General features: G+C 32.2%; 1 protein-coding gene across 1 annotated transcript; it reads left to right on the top strand.

Annotated features, from left to right (window-relative positions):
* Positions 1 to 14,804: 14,804 nt before the first annotated feature.
* On the top strand, positions 14,805 to 20,290 carry LOC123205414 (probable inactive receptor kinase At5g10020). Its single transcript, XM_044622359.1, has 3 exons — positions 14,805 to 16,027; positions 17,041 to 18,699; positions 19,471 to 20,290. Exons 1-3 carry the CDS (start codon positions 15,085 to 15,087, stop codon positions 20,046 to 20,048), a joined length of 3,180 nt encoding a protein of 1,059 aa, XP_044478294.1. The 5' UTR covers positions 14,805 to 15,084; the 3' UTR covers positions 20,049 to 20,290.
* The last annotated feature ends 636 nt before the right edge of the window (positions 20,291 to 20,926 follow it).

The raw sequence follows: 20,926 nt of genomic DNA, 5'->3' as shown, positions 1-20,926 counted from the left end.
ATGATTTTTTTATTATCATCACTTTAAGGTATTTCAAAGTATAGAATTTGAATTTCAGTTCTATTTTTTCGAATTTCACCATTTCAGGATATATCGACTCGTATTTTCAAGATTTTCGAACGATTTTTTGATTATCATCACTTTAAGGTATTTCAAAGTATAGAATTCGAATTTTAGTTCCGTTTTTTCAAATTTCACCATTTCAGGATATATCGATTCGTATTTTCAAGATTTTCGAACGATTTTTCGATTATCGTCATTTTAAGGTATTTCAAAGTATAGAATTCGAATTTTAGTTTCGTTTTTTTTATTTTCGTCCTTTCAGGATATCTTGATTCATATTATGTTATTTTCGATCGATTTTTTGATTGTTAATATTCTAGAGTATTTGAACGTATAGAACTCGAATTTCAGTTTTTAGTTGTTAAGTTTTGTCATTTTCTTTTTGATTATTTGGTATTTTTCATCTTTTTATGTTTTTTCCACGAATACATTTGTTTATATATTTATTTTTATGAATGTCTAACAAATTTTAAAAATTGTTATAGGATATTTCTCGCAAAAGAGGACGGGTTGACAGCGAGCTGTGAATCCCCGACGAGTCCAGACACTTCCGGGCAGATACGATATGTCGTGCACAACGTGTCGCATTATCTCAGATTTCTTCTACATTGACCCCAAGTCAGCTGCGACTATTTGAGAGGACATGTTTTGGGTCTCTCCTTCGTTTACCCAAAACCAAATTCTCTAGGATATTGGTTCATGCATTTCTACTACGACAGCTACATCCACCCTTTGCCAGAGATGAGTTTTGGTTTAGGGTTAGCGGGGTTGATGTGAGATTTAGCCCGTTTGAGTTTGTGTTAGTGACAGGGCTTTTGTTTAGCCGACGGACTGATGTTTCTTCATATATTCCTCGCTCCTTTGGACATAGGATCAAGGATATGTACTTTCACGGTTGTCCGAAGGTGCAGTATCATGACATAGAGCATGTTTTCTTGTCGAGGCCATAGGGGGATGACGATATTGACGCTGTCAAGATGGCCTTGTTGTATATTTTTCACATTGTTTTGTTGGGGAATGATCGACGAAAGAAGGTGTCCATGGATTACTTACAGTTAGTTGATCATTAAGATGGGTTTAATTCCTACCCCTGGGGCGTTGTTGTGTGGCAGATGACATACGAGTCTATGTCACAGGCGAGTGAGAGAGTCTGTTCCAGACGGATGCCTGAAATTTGTAAATACGACCTTTACAGATTTTCTTTCACATTTCAGGTAATTTTTATATTATTATTTATATATATTAATTGACAAAAATATAAATTGATTTATTTATATCGTAAATGATTATATTGCAGTATTGGATATATGAGACTCTGGACACGTTATACGATTGGATTGACCTTGTTGATCATTATGCGTCCCCACGGATATTGAGGTGGCGTACGCGAGACGTCCCTAGTTGGACTCATATAGGTCATATTTTCACTGGTAGTCCGGTATGTACTCGTTAATTAATAAGTTGATTAATTCATATGATGTTGCTATTATTTTGACTTATATATCTTCATCATTAGGAGAATGTCACATTCCCTCTTCGTCCATCATCAATCGAGAAGGGTGCACCATGGTATTCTGAGATTCGTGAGTACACCGGTTTACTCGATACTGATTCCTCCACTAATCGAAGACGGGGCTTTTGCAGCCTCTGGACCTTCATCTGTACCCGTCGACACTTTTGAGACATAAGAGGAGCCTATTCAGCCTCCTGTTATGGAGCAGCCTATTCAGTCTCCTGTTATGGAGCAGCATTTACGTTCCCTTGTAGTTCAGAGCCCACGGATGACATACCATCCTACAGTGGAGGACCGTACTACCCATCATGCCACCAAGCAGTGTTCCCCATCCGTAGCACCTAGTATTTCTACATTAGATATTACATTAGTACACTAGGGTGCTACGATTTTACATGAGATATCGAGTTTTCGCGACGATGTCTCTTCCCAGATGACTCGATTACGTGACGATATGACTTGAGTATAGGATCGTATGGCTCGTTTGGAGGACATCGTCACGCGTACATATCCAGCCCTCGTCGTTTAGGTTGTAAAACCACTTCTAATTTATTACTTATTAAAAATGCATACACTGTTATTATTCTGACAACTATTATTACATTCATAGAGAAGAGGGACGACGATATCCAGTCGACATCCCCCATTGATACCGCTATACCATCCCATCAGCCACACAAGGTTCGTATGATATTTCAAATTTATATTAAATGTCGTTATTATATTATAGTATTGTTATATATGAAATGTCATATAATTAAGTTATTATTACTATTATCTTAGGGTAGTCGCCATGAGGAGGCACCGATTAGCCCTTTGGTTGCATCACCTGTCCGAGCTGAGGTATGTCACTTAAGACCAGAATTTTATTTGTATGATTGTTCGGTTATCGATTAATATAGGGTATATATATTCGTATAGGGTCTTCCTCATGAAGGTCATCCAGTCGGATCTTTAGTTGCTTCAGATCCTCCACTTGAGGTATGCTAATTATTAACGATATTATATTTTATATGAAATATCACTTACCATTTTACCCTTTTCATGCATATAGGGAACCGGCATTGATATATTATCGATAGAGGGTTCTCCCCGAACACCTTCCCCGGAAGTTAAGGTTAATTTTTTTAAAATGATGTCATTGATCGATTTGTCTTTTCTGTTATATTGTTTATTTAATGATGTTTTGACTCTTTTTTAGGACGAGCGATTATGGTTACTTGCTGATATCTCGAGCTCAACCAAAAAGATAGTGGATATTGGTTCACAGGAGGAGGACTTCCAGGAGAACGTTTCTGGGGCCATCCATATTGAGGTATATCAATTATACTTAGTATATAAATATTCATATATATTGGTCACTAAGATGTTCAAAATTATAATTTTGAAGTCCCTCGAGGGAGCACGCATGGTGGACTTGACCGTGATTCAGGATTCTCCAGCTAAACCTCTTCCCGCATACATGATGAAAGTAAAATAAATCGATTAATGCTAATTGTTACGTAGGATAGAATGATGAATTAATTGTTTTTTTGGATCATGTAGTTTATTCGTACAACACGTGGCCAGATCATCTGAAAGGGTTCACTGGTTCGCACTCTGTATACAAATCCACTCAAAGGGAGGGTGAAACGGTAACTTAGGACCATTGCATCCTCTGCCTCAGAGCGTGAGGAATCTTGCCTCACGTGGTACACCAGAGCTACGACTTCTAACGCATATGATGTCTACTTCATCGGGTCGAAGTCAAAGCACAGTTTTTGGCAGCTTGTGGTAGAGTTGCGCGAGTGGCTGACCGATGATGTAAGTTGTCTATAGTATATAATTCTTGAAAAAGTTTGATATATTTATCAATAACTAACACATGTGAACTTGTTTATACCATTTTAGCATGTGGATTCGTTTTTGGCTTTATTATGTCGGTACCAGGACGACCACCGTGTGATTGTTTACAGCGGTGGACGACTGCCCACACATTCTTCGGAGGCCATATTGAGATGGCTTGGAAGAGTTGGCAGACCACATCGTTTGAAGAGTTTGAGTTTTCGGGGCTCTTCACGAGGATGGTTGAGGCAGCGTACACCCCGGGACTGTTGTATCGACCATAGGGGATGGTCGATCAGGTATAGTATATATGTATTTTCACTACATTGAATTAGTTGAATTAGTCTATTATTAACTAGAATTTGTCACTGTTTATAGGTTTACATCCCTATAAACTTCGACTACGCATATTAGGCGACCAGAGTTATAGATTTTCGTGAGTGGTCGATTACAGTATACGATTCGGATGTATCATATTTGGGGAATATGGGGTCTCTTGAGCAGTGGATGCGACCGTATCTGACATTCATACCCGCGTTATTAGAGGCGACGAGTTTTTGGATCGCTTTTGGACAGACTCCATGACGTGATTCCCTCACTTTATATCGAGCAGATGTCCCTCAGCAGGGACTGGGATCCGGTGACTGTGGCGTGTTTATGTTACGTTTTTTTTAGTGTTTGACATTGTCACGGAGCGTCGATTTTCCCCGAGAGTCGTCTACCTCTATGCGTCGCCGTTTAACGTCGCAGTTGTATTTTCACTATATCGAGTAGCTCACGGATGTATATTTAGTTAGCTCATTGTTTATTTATCGTTCTTCATATGTTCGTATGTATATTTTATTGTATGTGCGTATATGTACGATGTACTTTATCTGTCATTATATATCGATATATATTTGATTTCATGCTTATATGTGATTTGAGTGATGTTACTATCCAGCAACAATAGAAAAAATCTGAAAAATATGAGTCGATATATCGTACAACGGTGAAATTCAAAAAAACAGAACTGAAATTCGAATTCTAAAAGTTGAAATACCCTAGAATGGCAACAATCAAAAAATTCTTCGAAAATTTAGAAAATACGAATTGATATATCGTAAAATGGTGAAATTCAAAAAAATAGAATAGAAATTCGAATTCTAAAAGTTGAAATACCCTAGAATGGCAACAATCTTCTAATTCTTCAGAAATTTGAAAAATACGAATCGATATATCGTAAAATGGTGAAATTCGAAAAAAACGAAACTGAAATTCGAATTCTAAAAGTTGAAATACCCTAAAATGGCAACAATCAAAAAATTCTTTGAAAATATGGAAAATACAAATCGATATATGGTAAAACGGGGAAATTCAAAAAAACGGAACTGAAATTCGAATTCTAAAAGTTGAAATACCCTAGAATGACAACAATCAAAAAATTCTTCGAAAATTTGAAAAATACGAATTGATATATCGTAAAATGGTGAAATTCAAAACAATGGAACTGAAATTCGAATTTTAAAAGTTGAAATACCCTAGAATGGCAACAATCGAAAAATTCTTCGAAAATATGGAAAATACAAATCGATATATCGTAAAACGGGAAAATTCAAAAAAAGGGAACTGAAATTTGAATTCTAAAAGTTGAAATACCCTAGAATGGCAATAATCAAAAAATTCTTCGAAAATCTAGAAAATATGAGTCGATATATCATAAAACGATGAAATTTGAAAAAACGGAACTGAAATTCGAATTCTAAAAGTTGAAATACCCTAGAATGGCGACAATCGAAAAATTCTTTGAAAATCTAGAAAATATGAATCGATATATCGTAAGATGGTGAAATTTGAAAAAACGGAACTGAAATTCGAATTCTGAAAGTTGAAATACCCTAGAATGGCAACAATCGAAAAATTCTTCTGAAATTTGGAAAATACGAATCGATATATCATAAAGCGGTAAAATAAAATAAAAACAGAGCTAAAATTTGAATTCTAAAAGTTGAAATACCCTAGAATGGCAACAATCGAAAAATTCTTCAAAAATATGGAAAATATGAATCGATATATCGTAAAACGGGAGAATTCGAAAAAACAAAACTGAAATTCGAATTCTAAAAGTTGAAATACCCTAAAATGGCAGTAATCGAAAAATTCTTCAAAAATCTGGAAAATATGAGTCGATATATCGTAAAACGATGAAATTCGAAAAAACGAAGCTGAAATTCGAATTCGAAAAGTTGAAATACCTTAGAATGACGACAATCGAAAATTTCTTAGAAAATCTAGAAAATATGAATCGATATATCGTAAAACGTTGAAATTTGAAAAAACAGAACTGAAATTCGAATTCTGAAAGTTGAAATACCCTAGAATGACAACAATTGAAAAATTCTTCAAAAATCTGGCATTTAACACCTAATATCAAAATGCCACCCTAATTTTAATAAAATTTCATTTAACCCCTCATAATGAGTGAGGAGGGTTTATATAAACGAGGGGAAGGGCAATTTTGGTATTTTAGAAAAAGTATAATGCCCTTATAATGTTTAATATCAAAATACCCCCCTAATTTTAATAAAATTTTATTTAACCCCTCATAATGAGTGAGAAGTGTTTATATAAATGAGGGGAAGGTTAATTTTGGTATTTTAGAAAAAAAGTCATGGGCATTTTTACTTAGGAATAGTGATTTTGGGCATTTTTACTTGAAAATAGTGATTTTGGGCATTTTTGCTTAGTGGGAGGGTATTTTGGCTATTTTTGATAATTTCCCTTATAAACTATTTAAACTAACAAGAAAGAGCTGTCAATCATCATGGAGCTCCTTCCTATCATTCAAGCATTTTTGTGATCATGAAATTCATATTTGAATTATTGCAGCTTTGAAGAGCATCTTGCTAAACAAAGGAGACACAAAGAAATAGCGACAGCAGAACTTGGATTTAAAAAGCCACTGAGCAAGGAGGAAAAGATAGCAAAAAAGAAGCAATGTCTTGCTGCTATTGTTAATTCACTTGTGTAATTTTATACGTTAGAAAAATAATATAAAATGGATTAAGTCTTAGCTAAAACCATATTATTTCTCGTGGATGTTAAGATTAGAATAATAATACATTTACTAACTTTTCTTAATAACTTATCCATATAAATTGATGTATCTTAATGTGATGGAGTGATTTCGAATTAAAAATAAAATAAACAATTGGATTATCCATTCACTTTAAGACACATCAGTTAAGTTAAATACAAAATTTGTAAGTGTAATTTACTAGGTTGTCAGGTAACAGTTTGTCCACTAAATATGTTTTGTAAATTAATTTCGTAAATGTGCTAAAAGTATAAACAATGCCGGCATCAAATTTAGGAATGATGAAGTCATATCCATAGAGTATAGCTTGGTAATGTGTTACTAAATTGTGTTGTCCTCCTCGGTTTTGTTTCATTTTTTAATTTTGAGATACTTAACCACATTGTTAAGGGTAAGTTGATCATGAAATATCTTTAGACTTCTTTGATATGAGGTTGATTTGCGCTGCTCAGTACTCACAGTTATTATTTGCAATTTGCAGGGGAAGATTTGTTAGCCATTGCAGCAGATCAACCTTTCCCATTTCCTACCATATTCACATTTGTTGTAAGAGCATTTTGAGGTATTATGTAAAACTTGGTGGATTTACGCTGTTTCCTGATTTATTCAACAATAATCTCAAGTAGGGAAGGGTAACTTTTGCCACTGTTTTGGATGGCATCGGAAAAGGTCTTGATCCTCGTTTTGATATTACTGAAATCGCAAAACCGTAAGTGTGATTAAGTTGACACTGTTCTTTCCAAAATTTTTCATCATTTGAACTTTTATAAGCTTTATCAGCCTTATTTTGTTGGCTGTATCTGAAATACATTGCTTTCTCTATTTAGCTACGCACTAGAACTGTCGCAATTTCGTGAAGCTGGAGTTGAAGTTATCTTGATGGCAAAACATCTGGACTCTACTGTGATTATATATTCTGTTCTCATTGTCTATTGTTCAAACATTTCAGGATTTCAGAAATAGATAGGATCGTCGATCCCGTGCATTCTACAACTTATTTAGCCAAGCTGACAGAGTTGAAAGACTTGCGGAGATTATACAACAATTGGTAGGATTTGGTATTATTTTTTGTGCTTTAATCTACATGGTTTATGTTATTTTATGTTGTCAATGCGAGACTTTGACTGATTTCACCAACTTTTTTAACTCTATCTATAGGAGAGAGGTGATTTGAAGCTTTGAGTTCGAGCCTTGGACTCTGAAAGGGTCCAACGTGTTGCAGCTGTTCAGTTGACAGTGGGAAGCATGAGTCTCTCTGCCTCATATTACTTAAGTATCTTATTCAATAATAACTTCCCCATAACTATGTATTTGACCATTCAACAGGCTGTAGCAGCTGTAGGCCTGGTTAACCTTGGAACAATTTTGTATCTCAATTCTATTCGGGTAAGCTATCCATTTTAACTTCTGATGCATTGTTTCGGCTGATAGGTTCCTAATTTACGCCTACCTTCCAACTCATTTGATTTTCTACTGCAGACCCCAGCCATTTGGTTAGTAAATCTTCTTGTGTATCCTACACTCATATCAATCTGAAAAATGAAGCATTTTACACAACAGACTGGGAACTTTTGCAGTTGAAATAGAGTGAGTTTTCCACAAGAAAATGCTGTCAATGGGTGTCCTATATGAGTACTCTCGGTATGTAAAATTTCTACGGACGGTTTGGGCTAAATTTGTGTGGCCACCCATTATTATTCTGCAAAATGGGCTGTCCACGCAGTGTATGATGTTATAATATAAGACAACTTTTTGTATGAAAGTTCTTAATTATGAAAATCACAAACGCCACCGAACGTTGCTCAAAAGTCTAAGAGACTTGGCCTTATTAGAAAGCTGATTCTGAGGATATTATTAATGGCGGTTTGTCTTGTTCATCTTCTGTATCTGCAGAATCACAGGTTGATTTAGATTTCATTAATTAGGGTGAGAGAATTGTCATTTTGTATATAACAGAACAATTTGCAGTTGCCTGCGTTTTTGTCTCTTGTTTTATTTGTTTCAGGGATTGTGTGATTGATGTTAATACCTAATTAAGAAATTTGATTATTTTATATTTATTAAGATACTTTAAATAAATAGATTTGATCATTAATTAACAAGAAAATTAAATCATTAATTTTAGAACTATAAATAATTTCACTAACAAATTTAGATGTGACAGAAAATGATACAAAGGACAATTAAACGCAAATCAGAGGACAATTATTAGATTGTTTAGTCTTCTAATTCAATGATGGAATTAATGTAATAGTTGTTATACTGTAATTTATTTATAAATAATTAAATTATAGTCTGTTTGGTCGACATGTTTGGAATCAGCTTTTTAAACTTTATGACTTTTCACTTTGGACTCTTCTACCAAACACCACTTTAACAGTTATTTTTTAAACTATAAGAGTTATAGCAATTTACCCCACTAGGTTTAGGAAAATTTTGTTAGATCCCATATTAAAAAAAAATAAAATAAAATGAGAACTGAAGTATAATAACATAATAATAAAGAATACTAAAATATGTTTGAGACAGTTTTTGGAATTTTTGAATTATATTTTTTATGTTTGGATGCATTTGTTATTATCTCAAACAAACCCTTCTACGTCTTTGTAATTTTCTTCAAACCTTGATATAATCCCTTTAGTTTAGTTATATATTATTTTAATACCCATCGGTGCTTTGCTCATACTCAAAATAGTAGTGAAATGGACGTTAAAACATTAAATAATTATAATAAAGTTTGGATTATATTAGTGTTATTTTGCATATTCATTTTAAATAAATAAATTGATACATATTTATTTATTTATATTATTATATATTTTAATATTATTTTATTTTTTAATTTAATTTAATTTAATTATATAATAATACATATTAAATAAATATATATATATTTATATATTTAAAATAAATAACTATAATTTTATTGCTTCATCTAATTAAAATCTTTTTGCATTATGTGTGTTCAATTTGGAAGAAAATGTCTATTTTATATATATTAAATATAAAAATATAAAAATGTTAATATTAATTTAATCAAGGGAGAGAGCTGGTGTTGATGTAATGTTCATGCACTGATAGAGCTCTCTTTTGATTCTTGCTTGCACTCCACTTCCTTCTTTCTACACTTGACTCCCATTTATATTCATTTAATTACGTCCTTCAATTATGACATCATAATCAATATAAATAAATAACTTACATTTTCACACAATAAAAATATATCAATAAGATTATATATATAATTTTATTTTAAATTTTAATTATTCAATTACATAATGCACATCATTATTAATGCATAAAATTATACATAAAAATTATACACATAATACTATTTAAAATAAATTAATTTTATAAAATGAATGAAGAAGCAATAGTGTATAGAATCAATAAAGCAAATACTCATGTAGAAAAACAAAAACAAACATAATTTATCTTAATTCATTTAAAACAAAGTTACGTTAAGCAAATTTAATATTATTTCCATAGTTTTTCATTTCTCTAGATAAAATTAATGTATTTGTTAATAAATAATTGTGTAACTCATACAAGAAAATAATTTGTTTATATAAATAAACAAATTATAATATCATATACATCAATGTAACACTTTGTAGACAAAGTAATGGTCAATTTCAATGTATAATATACATTTATAGACCCGAACTTAAAAAAGGTGGCATAAATATATATACAATTAGCTTACACTCGTTCTACCTAAATCATTATTTTTACATGCATACTTATAATAAACTCACCACATTGTTGGTTGAATTCTGAGTACCACCAACGACAAGTTCCTTGGAAATATCCTCTTTCCCGCCATGAACAGAAACCATCAAGAAGAAGAAGAAGAAGAAGAAGAAGACGAGCAAGAAAGTGAAAGAAAATTACTTGAACTTTTCATCATTAATACAAAATGAGATATCAGAAATGATATCAAAATTTAAAAAATCAGAGGAAACAAGCTCTTGATGTTTCTTCCATTGCTCCATCTCTTAAGTGCAATAACGGAATTATACATTTTATATGGGCAAAATAGTGAGAGTTCTAATTAAGCTCTGTTTTGACCTGCCTCCTGATTCCATGGCAGTAAACTCATGCCTCTAGAAAATGAGCTGAAACAAATTTTTGCTTTGTTAATCTTCAAATGGGATTTCTGTATGAATTGTACTTACCTTAATCTTACAAGACTGCGACACAAATTCTTGCTTATTAATTCGAACAATTAAGTCATTAACTTTCCAATGTTCAGCCATTGTAAATTACAGGCCAAGAATTTGCGTTGTAAATTTTTGTATAGTCTGATCCATTATTATCGATTCTTGTTATATAAATTATTATATCAACATTTTTCATGTGTTTTTAATGTGTAGTAATTGCTAATTAATAAAAAAAAAACTAAGTAAATAAGAGCATTATTTTTATTATTTAGAAATCAACTACAATTAAAGAGATATTTAAAACACGTTTTTCATGAAATTATTTAAAAACCCATTTTATAAATGCGATCATTTTAACTTTGAAAACAGTTTTTAAACCATTAATTAAAAAATTACAATTTTTATTATAATTATTTATTTATTTTTTTAGTTATTTCCTTTATTGAAAATTTGTGGGCTATATCTTGGATTTGGTTGATGATTATTGGGGCCCCGTAAACTTCCCAACTAACTACGCAAGTGGGATGACTGCAATGGACTTTTTGAAAAACATATTAAAGGCATTTCTTTCAAGAAAATTATTCTAAGTTTAATTTTTTTTTTTTTTCAAATAAAACGTTTTTATAATGTTATATATAAATGAAAGCTTAATTAAGATATTAAATAATTTGATTTATTGAGGATATTCAAAAATGCAACCTTTAACTCACATATCATATTCTAGAAAAAATGGTACACTAAGATCCAATGTTAATAAGATTATAAATTTATTTATAGAAATATTTTTACATAGTTAATAATAGGAATTATCTTACTTTAAACATATGTATGTGTATTTTGAAATATTATAACATGTTAATACATCATTTATCTTATTCAATATTATAGTTGTAGATGCGTAAACTATCATTTTCTTGTCTGATTACGGTAACACCAATAGAATGCTGAATTATTTGAAAATATTATAGATTTTCAATCATTGATTCAATAAGTCACTAATTTTAATAAAAAAATAAAATTAGATCTTTTCAAAGGAAAAAATAAAGTAATTTGATATATTAAAAATTACTCTAAAAAAGTATAAGCTGGAATGGTGTATACCCTAGTTAACTAAATTTACTCATATACATAAATTTATATAAAAATAAATATTATTCTTCTTTCATAAATTTTTTCCTTTCTACTTTTATGATACAAAATCTAATTTTAATCATAATTATTTAACTTTAAATATGAAAAGTTGCATCACTAACAAAATTTAAAACTTCAGTGCTATTTAGTCCAATAATACTACATTTAAAGAATTTGAGTAAATATCATTTTCCCACCAAAGGTTTGGCAAAAAACACTTTTTCACCCCTCCTTGGTATAAATAATATTTTTCTATTCAAAGTCAAACTATATTAAAAAACTAATGACGTAAAGGTAAAATAAAAATTTTGCCATCCATTAATTGTGAAATAAAAAATAAGTTTTTTTATATCTGATTCAAACGTTTTAAATATGATAATTTAACCCTTATAATGTTTAAAAACTCACAAATTAATTTCTAAAAATTTTTAAAACCCCATATATTTGGAAATTACTATAAACCCTAATAATTGTAATATGAAATTTATACCCATAATTTGTTGCATTATTTTTAATTCTTTGAGTTTGTAATAGTTATTTTTTAAACTATTGGATATAGACTAATGTTTCAAAAATTTTTAAAAGATCCCAAAGTTTTTTTGAATTACAATTACACCTAAAAATTTAAAAAATTTTCAAAATTATAGTTTATCCCCTAATGCACGATTTTAAGACAAATATATCTTTATCTATAGAAAGAGAGGAATAAAGAGTGAAGGTGAAGGGAAATGAAAATAAGAGATTTTTTATATAATTTGAATATTTTTAAGGTTATTTTTTATTTATAGTTTAATTTTAGATGATACTTGATTTTGGGCAAAAAAATATTGTTTATATCAATTAGGGATGAAAAAGTATTTTAAAGTAAAATCTTGAATCCGAAAATGTGAAGTACTCAAAAAATTTAATGCAAATTCACTTCTACAAACCCATGTATTTTAAGACTTTTGGGCAATTTTAAATTAAAAGGTAAATCAAATAATTAAAACAAATTATTTGTCAAACGGATAAAACTGTCACATTCGGTTATATTGAACTGTTTGTACATAGAGTTTGCATATGCGATGTTACACTTTTTAATAATATCATAATTCTATATTTTTTTTTGTTCTAATTTTTTTTTTTAAAAGGGTATAATTTAAAAATATGCTTATAATCAAATCAATCCCAATTTAAAAGACAAAGTGTAATTGATAAGATATAATATAAGATTGTGAGTCCACTCTATTAAAAAAAATTCAAAAAAAATTCTTAATTATTAAACATTAGTAAATAAAAAAAAAACCCACATAAGTAACAAAAAAAAGCATTTGAAGATAGAAGCAAAAATTATAATATTTCTTAAAATGTCAAAAATTATAATAGATACCGTAAATTTTATTAAAGATTAAATCAAAATTTTCATAATTCAATTGAGAAACCTCTCCCCTACATGAGAAATCTATACCTACTTTCCAAATCAAATTAATTGTTTATAATTAGATTAATATAATGATAATTTTAATAAAATTAGGTGTATTAGTAATAAGTACTAATTTATTTATTAATAATAACATTTTATTATACAATTAAATAATTTAAAATTTAAAATAAAGTAATAAAAAATCCAATATTAGTCTAAATAATTTTAATTTAATGATAATCAGATGCATAATTAGTTGTGATTATACTAATTCAATTATTTAATTATAATTTATTACTTCTTCCCTTAGAAGGCATATGCGTAAGGCCAACTAACGGCGTTAGGTTGTCATTAGTTGGGATATGTTATGGTACAAGCATGCCCATCATAGTAGATCTATATTTGAATCTAGGGACAAAGTCACAAAGAGAAGATTTATTTAATTCCACTCAACAATCACAATAATACTAATAATCATCATCATTTATATGGAAAATTTCATTGACACCCTTAAGGTATTTTTGTATAACATCATCATTGAATGTTACAAGTTTATCTAATTTTTTATGCAATTAAACCTAGCTCAAAATTGGAACAAAAATACACTTCATAATGTTCACTAATATTTATTAGATGTTATTAAATCATCGTTCTTAATTTATTAATAAGTAAAATACATAGGAGTTGATCAATTTTACAATAAACCTGGGGGAATGTTATGATTTTTACAACTTCTAACGGTGCTGTTAGTTTAGTTTAGGGGTATGGTTGTTAATATTGAAAATATATGATAGTTGACTGTAATCTCAGTTATTTAAATTCCTTAAATTAGCCTCATGGATCTAATGAAATATTTTAATGATAGCATATGATGTAACATCTGCACGATTATTAAAAAAAGAATAACTTTGCAATTGCAATGGTCCAATATTCCAATTTGTGGAGTGCACTATTAAATTATGTGGATTATTTTAGTCATAAATATTTATTTACATTTTTCATCATATGCTTAGGGTAATTTGTGGGGTGATTTCAATTGTCACATCGTATCAAGAGATAATTTCAATCATATTAAAAATTATATGATTTGATTAAATTTGACAGCATCCATCCATTGCTTGATTTGTGCCATTTGATAAAATCGCTCCTTCAAGTATGATTTTGATAGTTGAATCTGACTATATTTTGGTTGACCTTCTTAAAAGTAAAACATAAAATTCAAAACGGTTAAATATTATTATATGTATAATTTTTATATACAATTTTATTATAAATAACAATATATTATTATGTGATTGAATAATTAAAATTTAATATAAAATAATGTATAATTATATAATAATATATAATTATTTATATATAAAATTATATATATAATTTTATTAGTTTAATATTATATGCGACAATTTTATTTTATGAGTTTAGGAACAATTTTAGGTTTTTAATTTTCACGGACTTTGTGTGGGAAAAGGGAATCAAACAAGACACATGTCCTAATTATCCAGTTGTAAAATTTCGTCATGGAGAAGTTTTGAATGCAAGGAAATTGCCAATGCCGTCAAATGAGCCGCCATCACCATCAATCTCACAGCTTAACTCCAGCATGCTCCTGTCTTGACCCTTTCTTCCTTTCTTTTACAGTGAATTTAAAAAAAAAAGTAAAACAAATAGGACAACAGACTCACCCTTACAAACACAACAAAACATTCATACATAAAATACTGCAACTCTTGTCCTTTACAGAGTGTAGTTACTCATCCCCAACCACCGGCACAACGCACAATACCCAAAAACCAAACCCCAAGTCACACCCTCCTCTTCTGCTTCGTCTTCTTTTGAGATTTGTTGATAGGGTTCTGAGGTTTTTTGGCATATGAATCTATATTATCTTTCTTAATTTCTTTATATTATTATGACTATAATATCCTTCCTTTTCTTCTTGTTGGTGTTGTTCTTGTGTGTGGTTTCGACTTGTCGGGGCTCCCAACTCGAAACCAGATCTCTGCTTGAGTTCAAGAAAGGCATTAGCAATGACCCTCTTGGGAAAATCAACTCCACATGGATTCTTTCTGCCCTACCCGACCCAGATTCTTGCCCCGAGTCGTGGATAGGGGTTACTTGTGACCCCACTGCCGGTTCTGTCATTTCTATTGATTTGAGCCAGATGGGTTTGTCAGGGGACCTGAAATTCAGTACTTTGTTGAACCTGAAGGGGTTGCAGAATCTTTCTCTTGCTGGGAATAATTTCACGGGACGGTTGGTACCCGCATTGGGATCCATGAGTTCGTTGAAGTACTTGGATCTGTCGAAAAATAGTTTTATTGGTCCGATCCCAGGCCGGATCATGGATTTGTGGGCTTTAAATTATTTGAATTTGTCTGTGAATAAGTTTGAGGGAGGGTTGCAGGGGAATTTCAGGAATTTGCAGCAGCTGAGGGTGTTGGATTTGCATTCAAACCAGTTGAAGGGTGATATTGGGGAAGTGTTGAGTGGGTTGAGAAATGTTGAGGTTGTTGACTTGAGTTTAAACCAATTTTATGGAGGTTTAGGAGGGGTGAGTGTGGATAATGTTTCAGGCATTGTGGAAACAATGAAAGCTATGAACTTGAGTTATAATGGGTTGAATGGGAGGTTTCTTCAGGGAGAAGTGATGGGGTTGTTTAAAAGTTTGGAGGTTTTGGATTTGAGTGGTAATTTTATTTCTAGTGAGTTGCCGGCTGGTTCATTTGGGAATTTGATGAATTTGAAGGTCTTGAGGTTGGGGAATAATCAGTTGTTTGGGATGGTTCCTGAGGACTTGTTGCAGAGTCTGATTCCAATTCAGGAATTGGATCTTGGTGGCAATGGATTCTCAGGTAATGATTTTGAAATGAAATTTTAGTTTGTTATGCTTCCTATTTGTTTATATGGATTTTAATAGCTTCCGAAGTCTAGTGTGCTTGGAATTATTTTGTTATAGAGATTCATTTCTGATTGCAATTGGTATATTTAATCAAATTAGCGTGAAACAATGCTGATGATAAGGATTCAGATTTTAGCTTGTTCTAGTTTTTGCCATGTTAAAGTAGTTGTTATGTTATCTTGGTTTTTCCTCAAAATTTCATCTGGACCGATTTGGAGACCCATTGTTATAAATGTTGATGTTCATGATTGAGGACTCGGAGAAATTCCAATGCCGTAGTATACATCATTTACATGTAGATAACTTCACAGAATTATTGAATTTTAGAGAGAAGTGTGGTAGAAGTTAGACATAATTAGCATTTTTGGCCTTTGGATCTTGTCATCTGAGTGCCTGATAAGCAATTCTTTATGTGATGTTGACAATACAGAGGATTATTTACAATTGTTGGTGCTATCTAAAATTCATTATTTAAATTTTTAGGTCATTAGATTTGTGAAGAAATTATATTCTGCAAGCTGATTTGGTGCTTTGGTTTTGATCCAGTTAAGAGGAGATAGCTTTCTTTAGGAGAAAGTGTCAATTCAAGAATGTGAAGTTGTGAAAAAGGTTTTCATGGGGACACTAGTTGAATTAATCATTTCTACATAAATGGTCAATGAAACTTGTACATTGCATTCTAAGCTCTCATAAACAGCTAGGCTGTTTATAAACAATATCTCTTAGGGTCGGAGTTATTTCAAGTTCAAGCTTCTGAAGAAAGAATGATTATTTAAGTTCATTACAGTTTTTTCTGTCAAAGAATACTGTAGCAAACTTATTTGTAATTGTTTTTACTACTGATAAAATTATTTAATTGCCACTTCTGATCTGCATTACTTCTTTTGATTATTTGTGCAATGAATTGTCAGCAACTTTTGTTTATGTTGTGTTTTGACTGTAATTGTTCTTCACTCTTATGTACAGGTTCTATTCCTGGGATCGACTCCATATCTTTGAATGTTTTGAACCTATCATCAAACAATTTATCAGGCTCTTTACCATCTTCTTTAAAAAGCTGTAAAACAATGGATTTGAGCAGAAATATGATCTCTGGTGACATATCTGTTATGAAGGATTGGGAATCCAGTTTGGAGTTTCTTGATTTAAGTTCAAACCAGTTGTCAGGGAGCTTACCAAACTTGACTTCTCAGTTTGATAGATTAAATACACTTAACCTCAGGAATAACTTGCTAGTAGGTAACTTGCCTTCTCTGCTGGAGACCTCTTCAGGATTGGTTGCTGTTGATCTCAGTTCAAATGGATTTGGTGGGTCCATTCCTGTTAGTTTTTTCACCTCAAGTAACTTGGTAAGCCTGAATCTTTCAAGAAATCAGTTTGTGGGGCCTATTCCTCTTCAAGGATCCAGTGTAAGCGAGTTGTTAGTTCTACCTACTTATCCTCCGATTGAGTCTCTTGATCTCTCTGATAATTCCTTAAAAGGAGTCTTGCCCTCGGACATAGGTAACCTGGGGAGACTCAAATTACTGAATCTTGCGAACAATGACCTCTCTGGACAGCTACCTACTGCATTGGCCAAACTTAGTGACTTGGAGTACCTTGATTTATCTGGAAACAAGTTCACTGGTCATATTCCTGACAATCTTTCATCTAGACTGAATATATTTAATGTAACAAATAATGATCTATCTGGCCCCATTCCAAAAAATTTGAGAAACTTTCCTAAGTCTTGTTTCCATCCTGGTAATCACTTGTTATTCATCTCAGACAACATGCTACCAACAAATGACAGTGAAGGCAAGGGTCCTGCTGAAGCAAAACATAATAGTTCAAAAAACAGTATTAGAGTAGCAATCATTGTTGCCTCAGTTGGAGCTGCTTTGATGATTGTTTTTGTTTTGCTGGCCTTTCATCGGACACAACTGAATGAATTTCATGGTAGAAGGACATTTACTGGCCAAACTGCAGGGAGAGAGATTAAGGAAGGAAGACTGCCTTCCCTTTTCAATTTCCACTCAAATGTTCAGCGCCCACCAACTTCCTTGAGCTTTTCAAATGATCTCTTGCTTACTTCAAATTCAAGGTCATTATCTGGGCCACAAGAATTTGCAACTGAAATTACTGAGCAAACTGAGGGAGTAGCAGCTGGTTCAGCATCTATGAATCCCAATTTGATGGATATTCATCCTGCAACATCTGGAAGGAAGTCCTCCCCAGGCTCTCCATTATCTTCCTCACCCCGTTTTATTGAGGCATATGAACAGCCTGTGAAGCTGGATGTGCACTCACCTGATCGGTTGGCTGGAGAATTGTTCTTTTTGGATGCTTCATTAGTATTCACTGCTGAAGAATTGTCTCGTGCTCCAGCTGAAGTTCTTGGTAGAAGCAGCCATGGAACTCTATACAAAGGTACACTAGATAATGGGCATATGTTGACTGTGAAATGGCTGCGGGTGGGACTGGTCAAACATAAGAAAGAATTTGCAAAGGAAGTTAAAAAGATAGGATCTATGAGGCACCCAAACATTGTTCCACTGAGAGCATACTATTGGGGACCAAGGGAACAAGAGAGGCTTCTTCTAGCTGACTATATCCGCGGAGATAGCTTGTTCCTACATCTTTATGGTAAGAACTCTTCTGCAGTTATATTTTTGGATTATTGTTAATCCTTTCCTCCTAACTTTCTCAGTCACATTTTGAGTACACTACTAGGTCATGTAAGTCCTCAGAAGGTCTTGAATGATACTTTATGGTCTTGTTACATGTCTTTAGTACAGTTCTTCCTCCAATGGGAGAGTTTCCATTTGTTAGACATGATACACATTGATATAATTACGCCTCAAATGCTGCCTATGGGCCCAGCTTGCTATTCAGATTTCTTACAAGCCTTGAGATTGCTGAATGCTGATTATCGGCTGTTCTACCCTGTCATGATAATTACGCTTGACTTGCATGTGGATTTTGTAATATAGGTTGTGGCCTTGTGATAGATAATCTGCTGATTTCTTAGCAGACCTAAGTGAGGTTTGTTCCGTTATGTTTGCATACTATTAAAGTGCTCACATGGATAGATGACATATAGGTCATGTAGAAATTTGGCAAATGGAAAGTTGTTTCTGAGTAAAATCTGGTTCACAGATTGCTTTGCTCCTTTGGTCTTGATGTGTGTAAGCTTTGGTTTGATTACAGCCCTTTATTCTCTTAACTAAGATGTATTAGATGATTATGCACTTCAATTTCTGGGTCAAGTGTAATTGGCTATTCAAGGTTTCGTGTGTGTGTTTTGCCATCTAGATTTACCTGTTCACGACCATTTTGTTTGCAGGAGCTTTCTGCACTGTGATGAGCTTTTTTCTTTAGTCTTTTAGTATTAAATCTGTATATATATTAATGCAGAGACCACTCCTCGAAGGTACTCCCCATTATCGTTCATTCAAAGACTAAAAGTTGCTGTGGATGTGGCTCGATGTTTGTTGTACCTACATGATAGAGGACTGCCACATGGAAACCTAAAGCCAGCAAATATACTTCTGACAGGCCAAGATTACAATGTTCGGCTTACAGATTATGGTCTTCATCGCTTAATGACACCAGCTGGAATCGCTGAGCAGATATTGAATCTAGGAGCACTCGGATATCGAGCTCCAGAACTTGCTATTGCATCCAAACCAGCCCCATCATTCAAGGCTGATGTGTATGCATTTGGAGTGATCCTAATGGAACTGTTAACCAGAAGAAGTGCGGGAGATATAATATCTGGACAATCAGGAGCTGTCGATCTCACTGATTGGGTTCGGCTTTGTGATCAAGAAGGTCGTGGAATGGACTGCATTGACAAAGACATTGTGGGTGGGGAAGAACCCACAAAAGCCATGGACGATTTGCTCGCAATATCGCTCAGGTGTATTCTCCCTGTAAATGAAAGGCCTAACATCAGACAAGTCTTTGATGACCTTTGTTCTATATCTTTATGAAATTTTGTAAATGCGTCTTGGAATTATTTTTTGTTGTTCCTTGACCCAATTCTTGTTATTTTCTTTTTTCATCCCTTAATTCTTCTTTCAGTTAATTGGTTTCAAGCCTGCTGATTTTGGGCTAATCATCACATTTTTTCACTGAAAATTTCATTGTAAAGGAACAACACCATTGATTATTTGACAGTGTTTTGAGTTTGATCATCTTCAAATGGAAAAGGATTGCAATTCTTTTGTGTTCTTACAGTGTGTATATTTTGGTAGCAAGACATAGCTTTTAGCTTTTACCCATATTGTACTAGTTTGATACATTAGTGAGAAAGAATGAAAAAAAATCCCAAATTCCCAAGCCATTTTGTTGAATGGTCTATCTACGCCTGTGACTCTTTTGGGAACACAAGAATCCTTCTTTTAATGGGTTTATTGGTGCTGGTTAATGGATTATTACATTGGAAAAAAATTAAAAGACAATATTTCTGTAAAATTTTTTCACTTTGAAACTTTCTTGCAGTGAAAAAGGATAAAAATTATGTTGCTATCACAGCAAAAGATCAGGTTTAGAAAAAATGTTTACATTCACTTCTGCAAAATTGACTGAGCGATAAGGTTTTGATTTGTCTTTCGAACTTATTGTTTGTTTGCCCTAGATTTCAAACAAATTTCAAAAACCGAAACTTACATTTTCTCTGTTTGAGTTGTTAAATAAGTCAATATATAAATAAATTCATATGGAAAAGTGATACAGACATGGTATTCACCTGCATTTGTTTTGTTGCAGGTCTGGAATTTAGCTCCTACTGCTGCAAACTTCTCCTGCCTTTGGATGATATTTGTTGGATTGTGTAATGTTTGAGAATAAAAATATACAATGTATTCAA

This window comes from Mangifera indica, unplaced genomic scaffold, assembly GCF_011075055.1.
Source record: "Mangifera indica cultivar Alphonso unplaced genomic scaffold, CATAS_Mindica_2.1 Un_0005, whole genome shotgun sequence".
Taxonomy (NCBI): Eukaryota; Viridiplantae; Streptophyta; class Magnoliopsida; order Sapindales; family Anacardiaceae; genus Mangifera; species Mangifera indica.
This window is presented reverse-complemented; position numbering and strand designations above follow the sequence as displayed.

Excerpts from the sequence above, each read along its gene's own strand:
- LOC123205414 (XM_044622359.1), top strand. The coding sequence starts at position 15,085 with ATGACTATAATATCCTTCCTTTTCTTCTTGTTGGTGTTGTTCTTGTGT. Across the intron at positions 16,028-17,040 it reads TGGTGGCAATGGATTCTCAG|GTTCTATTCCTGGGATCGAC; the intron begins GTAATGATTTTG and ends TCTTATGTACAG. Across the intron at positions 18,700-19,470 it reads CTTGTTCCTACATCTTTATG|AGACCACTCCTCGAAGGTAC; the intron begins GTAAGAACTCTT and ends ATATTAATGCAG.